This window comes from Musca autumnalis, unplaced genomic scaffold, assembly GCF_047663935.1.
Source record: "Musca autumnalis isolate F117 unplaced genomic scaffold, ASM4766393v1 scaffold_3, whole genome shotgun sequence".
NCBI classification, from domain to species: Eukaryota; Metazoa; Arthropoda; class Insecta; order Diptera; family Muscidae; genus Musca; species Musca autumnalis.
In genome coordinates this window covers 55115172-55127192 of record NW_027411866.1, presented here as the reverse complement: position 1 = coordinate 55127192, position 12021 = coordinate 55115172, and the positions used below count along the sequence as shown (strand labels likewise).

The following is a 12021-nucleotide window of genomic DNA, read 5'->3' as shown; positions in this document are numbered from 1 at the left end:
GCTAAAAACGTCACAATACCGTAAATTGGGGGGTACCGTTATATGTGGGCTATACCAAAACGTGGACCTATGTCCACAACTTTTGTTATATAAGTTTATTGATACATAAGAACCCTAAATGTCAAGTTATAGCTAAATCGGTCTGAAAATGTAGCTAAAAACGTCACAATACCGTAAATTGGGGGGTACCGTTATATGGGGGCTATACCAAAACGTGGACCTATGTCCACAACTTTTGTTATATAAGTTTATTGATACATAAGAACCCTAAATGTCAAATTATAGCCAAATCGGTCTGAAAATGTAGCTGAAAACGTCAAAATACCGTAAATCGGGGGGTGCCGTTATATGGGGGCTATACCAAAACGTGGACCGATATATCCCATCTTCGAACTTGATCTTTCGACGGCTAAAAAAATGGTATTCCCCAATTTTCAGCGAAATCGGTCAACAAATGCGACCTGTACGTTGCGAACGGACGGACGGACGGACATGCATAAATCGACTCAGAAAGTGATTCTATGTATATCCCTAGAAGGAACTATGGGTCTATCTCGCTTCCTTTTGTATGTTACATACAAATGCACTAACACATAATACCCCTTACCACATAGTGGTGTAGGGTATAATAATAGGAAACATTGCTGTTGGGAAAAGTCTTTAGAAAGTAAATTCCATTATTGTGGTAATTTATTTACTAATGTTTTTTTTTACAATAGCAAGAGGGAAATATTGATTTTCAGTTTTATGTTGTTTGCAAAATAAAGAAGAAGAACATAATTTTATAAAGCATATTGTTTTGTATAAACAAATTTAAAATAGTAAGAGAATTTTGTGAAGTTAGGGAACAAATTATTTACACTTTTGTTTGACTACAAAATATTTCACAACTATGCGGTTTATTTGTGAGGGTTTGGCGGAAATATTTTGTTATTATTTGCGAAATAAAATTTATTTGTGAATAAATAATTATAAAACGCTATTTTTAAAATAATAAGATATATGTACATACAACTAAATCATTTGCGACAGTTATATAATTAAGGTAATTGTTTTTATTGTTTAAAAAGTATTCAAAAATAAAAGAATTCTCCACTAACAACTGTACTGAAATATGTACACACATATTTAAAATATGTACCTATATGGAACTTTTGGAATGTGGATGGATTTGAAAGAGCAAAAGAGACAAACAATGCTTGGTATTTTATGTGTAGGTACAATTTTATAGATACTACACCTGACCCAATGAACGAACCACAGAAGCCTATATAAATACATATGAACATTAGGGTTATGACTTTTCAACATTTTGTTCATCATTTTTTTCAATCACTTTTTTAAGCCGAATAATGACTAAAATAACTTTTATTTCATTCAAATATTGAAAAAGATCATGCACAAATCACTTAGGCAAATTTTTGATTTTTTAATTATATTTTTGAAAAAAGCATTTACATTTTTATAATTCTCAGAATTAAAGAAACTTAGTGAGAAACAAATGTTATGTTAGTTTGGTTATCTCATGTGGTTCTAAAGATTCTTTTCATTTATATATTTGCTTACAGTGGCTTAAAAAATTATGTTCTGTATGAGATTTTTTCATCGAATCCCCTTATAATTAAAATTTTATGTAATATTATGTACACGCAGAAAAAATCAGCAAACATATTATATGTTTGCAACAGTCCCTAACATAACATACATATATTTTGATCCAAACATATTTTATGTTATAACATATATTTTTATGTTAGAACATATATATGTTTGCTGCAAAGTATGTTAGAGAGGCCGTTTTTTCCTCCGTGTAGAAACTCATCACGCTATGATACATGGATATGAGGATTTTAAAAATCATAGCCCTCATGTACATTGCATATACAACACATTCACCTAAGTCAATTTATGTTTTATTTAATATTCTCCTTTATTTTGTTGTAATGAAATTTACTATTATTTATATACATTGTTTGTGACCAATTTACAAACAGCCGTGTTACTTGGCCAGGGACTGTAACGAAACAAGTAGATTATTTTAATGTGCACAGTGAAAAAAGGGCTTCAAGTCTGCAAAATGGGAATAATTTCATGTCCTCTATGTATCTTTGAATATTTGAGAGAAAATTATTTCTCTATACAATTTTTTTCTTCGTATCTTTAGACAGAAAATTGCTACCTTTTCCGCCTTCCCCTGTGCATGACTGCGTTCATTGTGCTTCATATTTAGTTATAATACCTACCTACCACTAAATCGCCCTTGATTATAGTAAATATCTATCAATTATACTTAATATTGGTGTAATTTGTTTTGCATTTTCTTGACATTAAAACTAATGACAGCACACTATCAGATTTTGGCCACTGTAAATGTGGATGGACTCGAATGTGTTCAGAGGACGAATTGAAAGAGAAGGGATCATGAGGTATGATGATTGGGCGTAAACGACTTTCCAAACGAAGATATTAAAATAAATAATCGATACTTTTTTAAACAATACAAAGGAATATCAGTAACTCAAAAAAAAAAACATTAAAACAAGACATAAAATAACAAACAAAAAAACTTAATTGTAATATTTTTAGTAGATTGGTTTTCTTTTTGGTCTTATCTAAATGTATTCTGTTGCCCCGTCAGTGGCTATAGGACTCACGTATTGTTGAACAGCAATGTTTCTATGCTAAATGGATTACTGCGCCGTATACTAATTGGTGAGGTCTGTTGATGATGATTAAGCGGCGATGATGAGGTGGTATTTTGTAATTTTAGTTGGAAAATTGTGGCTCCACCGGAAAATAGGAATGGCTTAACATCACAACCTTCACTGCCGTTGGGTAAATACATTTGCATATGCATTTGTTGATGTTTACTGTTGTTGTCATCGTCCCGCGATGTATCAACGCCAACACCATTAGACATGGGACTGCCGACGTCATTGGGACTGCAACTGGGCGAATAACTTTTATTGGCCATATCACTGCCACTCAGACTACGCAAATCGAAATCATCACAATCATCATCGCTTCCAGTACCACCGACAACGCCGATTTGTATGCTATCATCTTCAATATCAGAATCGGAAAATGTTCCATTGGCTTTGTGCTGTGATATGTATTCGGCTTTGAGGGCTTTCAAATCCACTGTAATATCCTTTGCTTGCAATTTGCGGTCTTGACGATCAATAGCTTTGGCCAGCTTCTTTCGGCGCCTTGCCCTGTAAGGGTGAAAGAGGTTAAGATAAAGTGTGAAATTAGTTTTGGAAAAATTTACATAATTAAATAATTAAAGCATAAAAATGCGCACACATCATTTAAACCCAGATAACCGAAATTGGTATGAATTTATGATCCGATTCCGCTTTTAGGCCCTAAATCGTACCAAATTTTAAATGAAAGTTATTTGGAGAGGTTGTATTCACTTTCCGCACTGAAAAAAGAACAAGTGAGCAAAGGCTATAGTCGGGACGGGTCCGACCATGTGATACCCTACCCCACTACCCCTGTGTGGTATCTCCCTTGTTTGACCACCTTCGCCAACCTGCTTTACACCAATGTAAAGGTAATCGGCTTAAATCTAGTTTAGTAAAAACTCTCCGATTTTTTCGAAATTTTTTCCATAGGTAGATATTTTTACGCTGATTACGGGAATGTAAAATTTTCTTGGGGGACGGACCCGGTTACCCGGTTATTCGACCCGAAAGTCCGGATACCCGGTACCCGATAGACCCGGTTCTACTGAACCGATTCTTAAAATGGGTATCGTTGGAAAGCTTATGAAAATACCTATCCAACAAGTGGTCATTTGATGGGGTTATCTCCAGGGGTTCAGAAGTTATAACCAAAATACCTCTTTTTGGACCCGGGTTTTTCCATAAAACCCTCAAAAAGTCGAAAAAGGGCCCATTATGGGTGCTCAATTAATTCACGTAATTTTATAGCTCATACTTCAACCTTTCCAAAATGGTGCCATTTGTTATAACACCTTCACTGGGTCCAGAGATATTGACCTTAGAATGAGAGAAAAATTTAAAATTTAGAAGAAAATGTTGTTCCCATTCCCTAGATTTGAACCTGTCCATAGGAGAAAGTCTTAAATCCCCGGCCGAAGGCCGGCTACTTAGAGAAAATTTATACTTTAAAAGAAAATGTTGTTCCCATTCCCTAGATTTGAACCTGTCCATAGGAGAAAGTCTTAAATCCCCGGCCGAAGGCCGGCTACTTAGAGAAAATTTATAATTTAAAAGAAAATGTTGTTCCCATTCCCTAGATTTGAACCTGTCCATAGGAGAAAGTCTTAAATCCCCGGCCGAAGGCCGGCTACTTAGAGAAAATTTATAATTTAAAAGAAAATGTTGTTAGCATTCCCTAGATTTGAACCTGTCCATAGGAGAAAGTCTTAAATCGCCGGCCGAAGGCCGGCTACTTAGAAAAAAATTTACTTAAAAAAAGTGATGAATTTAGAAAAACTCTGGACCCAGTGAAGGTATTATAACAAATGGCACCATATTGGAAAGGTTGAAGTATGAGCTATAAAATTACGTGAATTAATTGAGCACCCATAATGGGCCCTTTTTCGACTTTTTGAGGGTTTTATGGAAAAACCCGGGTCCAAAAAGAGGTATTTTGGTTATAACTTCTGAACCCCTGGAGATAACCCCATCATATGACCACTTGTTGGATAGGTAGTTTCATAAGCTTTCCAACGATACCCATTTTGTAAGAATCGGTTCAGTAGAACCGGGTCTATCGGGTACCGGGTACCCGGACTTTCGGGTCGAATAACCGGGTAACCGGGTCCGTCCCCCAAGAAAATTTTATATTCCCGTAATCAGCGTAAAAATACCTACCTCTGGAAAAAATTTCAAAAAAATCGGAGAGTTTTTACTAAACTAGATTTGTTCCGAATAAAACTTTGAATTTGTCTCCACATGAGTTTTCCCCATTCCGACCCCTAAATCTTATCCGATTATCACCAAAATCTGTAGGCTTCTTCCTCCGTGGGGCCCCCATCAACCCCAAAATTTCGTGACTATCCGATGAAAACTCCAACCTGTGATTACAAAATATGGAAACATTGAATATATTACTGACTTTTGCGATATCTCAGTGTTTGCCCACTTACGCCAACATACTTTGCATCAATATAAAGGAGATCTTTTCTTCTTCCATTGACGGGCTTTCCTTTTGGAATACTCCAACCAGAAGCGGAGATATTCGTATAAGAAGAAACGTTGACTTTTCTCCACATAAGCTTTTTGCTTATTCCGACTCCTGAATATTATCCGACCATCACTAAACTTAATAGGGTTCTTCCTCTGTGGGACTCGCATCAACTCCCGAAAAATTCGTGACGATCCGATCAAAATTGCGACCTGTAGCGTGATAACAAAATGGGATGCATTACCGACTATTGCGATATCTCTGTTATTTGACCACATACGACAACCTACTTTACATCGTTGTAAAGGTGATATTTTCAACTTTCATTAGCTTAGCTTTTTAGCTTTTGATATACACCTTATGTTTAGCTTTTGATATACCCCTAATGGATGCGGAGATATTCGCTTTGAAATAAAACGTTGACTTTTTCTCCAAATAAGTTTTTTGCCCAGTCCGACCCCTGAATATTTTCCGACCATCACCAAAATCAATAGGCTTCTTCACCTCCGGGACCCTCATCGACACCATAATTTGGTGACGATCCGATCAAAATTGCCACCTAGCGTGATTACAAGGTTTAGATGGACAGACGGACGGGCACACACAGCCAGCTCCACTCAGCTCGTCGAGATATTCATTTTGGTATAAATAAGTATGGGTCCACGAGCATTATTTCGATGCGTTACAAACTTTTTGGCCAAAACACACTTATATTACCCTCCCCACATAGTGATGTAGGGTATAATGATTTCCTAGAGCATCGATGCTCGTCCTCGCCAGCAATCTATCTCCACTAACACAATTTAACTCATTAAAAAACCATGTACTCACACAATGACGACAGTGCTTGCTCAAATTTTTGTTATTGTATGCAGAACCCTGGTATAAACAAAGCCACACGTATTATCTCTTTATTTGCGTCTGCAGTAATTTGACACTGGTAATTACAGATGGATGAGAACTCCGATTTGCTCGATTTTACTCGCGAGTGGGAGTACAGGAAGAGCACGAGTTTTACAATAATTTTACTCCCCACCCTTTTGTTTTATGTGGCAGTACCCCTGCTTGAAAAATAGGAGTGGGAGTCGAAATGTTCGAAATGGAGTAAGAGTATAAGTAAAATCGAGTGGAATAATAAAATTACTATTTATTTATTTTGTGTTTGCCGATTTAAGCGTGTGTAGTGGCAAACGTGTTTTGGTGTTGCTGTGGGCATGTTTGTTTTTGTTTTGTTTGCAGCTGTGGATTGAGAAAATACCCCAACTTAGAAATAAAACAACGGTATAACAACAAGTAAAATACTACTCGGCATGAGTAGAATCTACTCGATTTCGAGCGTAGTTTACTCCCGCTCGAGTTCGAGAAGAGTACTCCTGCGAGTAGAGAAAAACGAGTTTACTTTATTTTTCTATGTCATTCGAGTTAGAGGGTTAGAAATCGGGCAAATTCTACTCTTGTCGGATTTTTGATAGTTCAAACCGATCGCTGATGTATGCGCATCACTGCCTTAATTTCAGTTTTGTTCTTCTTTATTTTTAAATGACTCTTGCCTTTCTTTACCTTTAAGTTCAATGGCCGGGATAGGTGCACCAAAATATGTCTGTGGCCGTGCATTATGGGCTGGTCTTCCAGGTCCTATTTTGGTATGCTCTCGTTTTCTAACTTTGGCACGCCGATTCTGGAACCATACCTATCGGAAACAAAACGTATAATATTAGAAAAACATGAAGGTAATGCGGGAAATAACTTAAAACATAAAGGATGATGCTAACAATAATTCTTTCACAAACTATGTCGGCACAAATTTAGCAGGATTCGATGTCTAAAGGCCAATATCTATATAAAATCTCCGAAACAAGTTACATATACGTATTTAACACTTCTAACTATAACCGAATGGATTAAATGTAGAGAAAATTTTTTTAAGGATAACAGAAATAAAAACGTCAAGGGTCAATTTGATCGTCAAGCCTAATCAGGGCCGAACTCGCAATATACAGCAAAATTTATCAACCTTTTTTTAGAATCAAACAAAATACACAGTGGTGAAAAATTTAAGCCTACATCTTAATCTCAATTTAAACAATAGCTTCGTTCCCGTACTTTTTAATAGTAAAACTCGTAAAAGAGAAAACTGCAAAAAATTTGTTTTCACACACAATTTTTTTTAAATAGTTCGGGAACGGAAAGATGAAAAATACGTCAAAAAAACTGGAACAAATGTCAAAGTCGGCGTATCAGCCAGACAACGAAGCCGACCCCGTTTTTCGACTCGCTCGCTCAGTTCATATGGTAGCCAATCGGCGGCGGCGTGCCGATTGATTTACCGAGTGGCGGCTAATTTTGGCATATTTTGTAGTACAAAATTTGCCGTACAGAAAAAGTGGGGTTTTGAGCGATCGTGGAGTGGAAATACTCTTGATGTTGTTGTTGTACTATCCAAGAATCTAAACTTTTTATTGCTCTTAAAATTTTAAGGGAACAAATGGTGGCAGTTGGAATAATACAGGGCAATTATCTCAGACAGTATGGACTTAAACGCGATAAAAATTATACTGTCGTAATATGAGCCCGTTGTAAATATTTAAAAGCGATCCTAGACATGTCTCTAAAACTCTAAAAATCGGAACTTGTGGTATGTTTGCAAGAAATTTTACGATATATAAAGTTTCGGCTATATCGGATAAGTTTTATTGCTCAGCAGTCATTTGGGTTGTTCCGGTACGTATAAATAATGGCGGAGTAAGAAGGCGTTAAGGCCAGAACAGAATCAATTGTCGCACAATGGTTCAAGAAACGATTTTCCTGGCCAAAAATCAACATTTTGTTTTGTCACAGATATTTATTTTTATATATTGGATTTGATAGTGAACATATTGAAACTAAGGAAACCAAAATATTAGGTCAAAATATTGGAAGGTGCGGGCGTGGGGTGCCCCTAAGGACGAACATTTTTCCCATGTTTGAGAAATACGTAATTTTTGAAAACTTCTGGATAAAGAAATACCTATTTCTCGGAAACTATAACATATATTGCGTTCGCTGGTTTTTGTTAGGTAGGTAGGATTGTGGCCTTTAAAAATAGATTGAACAAATTACCGTAGCGTTTACACAACATGAGCTATTTTATTTTTCCTCAGGTACTAAATTTTATGAAATTCCAAATTTATTGGACTAAAACTTTTGTGGAACAATATGGAACAATGTTCTGTTTTCACAGAAATATGTCCGAGAGTCTCCTCTTTCAGCCATATATACTTTTGCTCTCGTTCCGTCCGTTTAACACTTTTTTAAATTTATTGAAATTATATGGGTAAAAATGTGTGTGTTTTCCATACCATTTCCCATATGAATTACAGCTTTTTTAAACAAATTAACATTTTTTGGAGTATATGATTGTTCCCTGTAGGAAATGTCAATAGTGAATCTATACTGACTTACTACTGACATTGTCAACAGTACTACTGACAAACTGTAGACAACTAATGACAGACATTTTGTATGAACGTGTCATTCGAAAGTCAGTACTGACAATGGAACTAGTATGTCAATAGTAAGTCACTAGTTCCTGAGGAACCATTGGAGGTAGTGAGTCAGTATAGACATTGGAGGTAGTAAGTCAGTATAGACAATGGAGGTAGAGAGTCAGTATAGACATTGGAGGTAGTGAGTCAATAGTACCAGATTTTCAATACTAAATTTTTTAGCTTATTTTAAACTTTTCATAGATAAAACAGAACGTTTAATAAGAAGATGAAGCTACACATTTGTTTAAATACTATATTTCATTAAAGAATAAAAAAATTATTTGAAAATGCTAAAACTGTACAAATTGCGTATTACAGTATTTTTATCTTTTTAAATGGCTAAGCCAAAGATTCCACATAAGTAAAAATTAGTAAATAAAGGCAATGTTTTCAAGGCTGCTTAAAGATTTTAACATATGAATAATAAAAAACGTTTTCGTTTTATTTTCTTGGCCAAGTCGCACCAATGACTTGTCTGCTTAAAATAGTTCTTCTTCTGTTGCACTTAACGTTTTATCAGGCGATTCGCTGAATGTTGATATAACATCTAGGAATTGAAAATAATAAACATGTATAAATAAACATAAATAAAAAATATGTCATTTAATTTGGTTGCCTATTACAGCTGTATAACATTGGAAAAATCTCACAATCGATTTTTTCCAAATAATTCTTCAACATTGTAATTCATTATTATGTTTAGTTGCATTCAGCATTTCCAGCGAGACGGGACAATATATACATCAGGCTCCACAATCTTCTCCAAAGGTTCCACATAATGTCTAATTCTCCAAATTTCACCACAAATGTTGTTAGTCGCCTCAGAATTCGTACTTTGCTATAGAATTGTTTATTTTTCACATGTCTTTTATATTTTCTTTTGCTCATACTTGTTATTGAAATTATATGCTTTAAGTTTTCACGATATTTTATTGATTTTTACAAAAACACTTTTTTCACCAACCGCAAAAATTATTTTACGCCAAACAATTAAGAAAATTAAAAAAGGATGCTTCGTTGGGCTATCATCTGTCAATATACACAATGCTTCTTCTTATTAAGGTAAAGGTATCAATAGTTGACAACCTGGTGACAAAGTGTTGACTTTGTCACCATATTAGTAGACAAAGTGGCGACATGTCAACACATGACCCCACACTTCCTACAGGGTTTATATGAGTTATATAAGTTTTATGAAAACCCAAAGAGCATTTTTTTAAATTTTTGAAAAAATTTAAATTTTTTGTATTTTTTTTGTGAAAATTTTGAAAAAAATTGAAAAAAATTTTTAATTTTTTTATATTAATATATAAGGAGATATAAAAACACAAAAACACTGATATTTTGATGAAAAATAGTAAAAAAAATTCAAAAGTTTAATTTTGACCTTGAATTCCTCTTCAATTACCAAAATGACGGCTTACCGAATTTGACGGCTTATTATTCACCGGAAAGCTGATTGTGTTATCTGTCTAACAAATCGAACAAATCTGCGGCGCCTAAAACCTTAAAAAAAGAGAAGCGGCGGCGCGCCGATTATCGACTCGCTTCTACCTCTGGTATCAGCCAATCAGACGCCGGCAACCATGTTACTATTTTTTTACTCGCCCAAATTTGTCGTGTAAAAAGTTTTTAAAGAGAGCGTCATTCAGCGCCATTTTTGTTTAAAGAGAAGTGAACATTTTACAACTTTTTTGTGTACGGGAAAGCTTTTTCGAGTAAAATGTGTAAAAGTCGTAAAAATTGTAAAAACTTTTTAGTTCTGGAACACAGCTAATGCCTTTTTTAAACTTGCTCTTCAGTTTAATCCTAATTCAAACAATTTTTAAGCTTGTTCTTTGGTTTGAATCTCCTCTCAAGATTTACACCCCACCCCCTAACCACCATTTGTTTTTTCTCTCTCATTCAAAAATTGTTAAAATTCATTTAAACCAAACTTACCGCAACACGACTCTCTTTCAATTCTAAACGTAGTGCTAAAGCTTCACGCATAAATATATCAGGATAATGGCTGGCCGAAAATGCACGCTCCAATTAATCCAATTGCTACGAATTAAAGTTGCCAGAAAAACCTACAAGTAGGAAAAAAAAACAAATAAAATTAAAATTAATAAACGAACTAAAATAACAAATCACATACATACATTAAATATTAAACATACAAAAAAAAAAACTATTACAGTAAGTTTAGCACCAAATTTCATAGATATGGGCGAATTCCCATTTCAAAGAGGCGAGAAATAAACAAAACTACAAAACTGAAACCACAACCTGAAACCACAACAACAGCAAAAAAATAAATTTCCCAAACAATTCCAAGAACATATCATTAATTTGCATATCAAACTTTGGTGGTGTTGTTGTTGGCCTGGAAGTTTCATAACCAAGAAAGTAGTAGTGGGATTGGGCAAGTGGGCCACTTGTACACATTAATTTTGATTTTAATTATCTCTATAGCATACACTCGGACACATACACATTCACTAGACGATAATAAATATTCATAATCATATATTTCAATTATCTACATTAGGGTTGTGAAAATACAAGCCCATTTGAGGACAATAGTATGCGTATGTATGTACCCTATATTCATATGTGACCATGGCAAACAGAATGCGGTTTTTGTTGTTTATTTGGTAACAACAAACATGGCAACAACATTTTAATTAACCATCATTTTGTATACGCACTAAAGTGCCAATTTTTGGTCGGGAAAACTTAACTCCCTACCGACAACATTTCCAGAAACTACAATTTTTCATGTTGTAAACATGTTTAGATTTAGGGCCACAATTGTTCGGGAGACACATTTACAAAAGCTTTTATACATTACTGGAGAAAAACATTGGTATTTCAATTTGTTTAATACATTACAACAAAATCATACAGTGACTCAAAGGAATTTGGTAGCATTTAAAGTCTAAAGGCTTACATGACGCGTTTAGAGTGGTCGTAACTTATGTCAACCTCCACCCCTATGAAAACAACTTTAATGTTTCAGGTCAGTTGGTATACGCCCTCCCATGAGACCAGTTATTCTTACTACATCAGCTAAATAACCGTGGATAGACATTCTTTATGCTTATTTGCTGCCGCCTTCATCAAAAATGTTGCATTCACTGCATTGCATATTGGAACGTTGCTGTTTTTTCTCCCCCAATTTAGCTGGACAACAAATGCATATTTAGCCAAACTACAGTTAGACGCAAATCACAACTTCAACTAACGACCTAGACATGCATCATCATAAAAATTCAAAATCCTATCATTATGACTGAGCTTTCAATGTTTGAAAGGAGACATACTTTGTGGCGTCAAGAATAATATACCT

General features: G+C 34.9%; 1 protein-coding gene across 1 annotated transcript in view; it reads right to left on the bottom strand.

The window, feature by feature from the left end:
- Positions 1-2563: 2563 nt before the first annotated feature.
- The window catches only part of LOC141399566 (uncharacterized), a 29228-nt gene continuing 19770 nt past the window's right edge, over positions 2564-12021 (bottom strand). The window contains exons 2-4 of the mRNA XM_073978569.1: positions 10629-10759; positions 6721-6850; positions 2564-3215 (exon numbers count right to left, since the gene is read on the bottom strand). Of these exons, the coding sequence (XP_073834670.1) occupies positions 2651-2974 (324 nt within the window). The 5' untranslated portion in view covers positions 2975-3215; positions 6721-6850; positions 10629-10759 and the 3' untranslated portion in view covers positions 2564-2650. The remainder of the gene's footprint in view (positions 3216-6720; positions 6851-10628; positions 10760-12021) is intronic.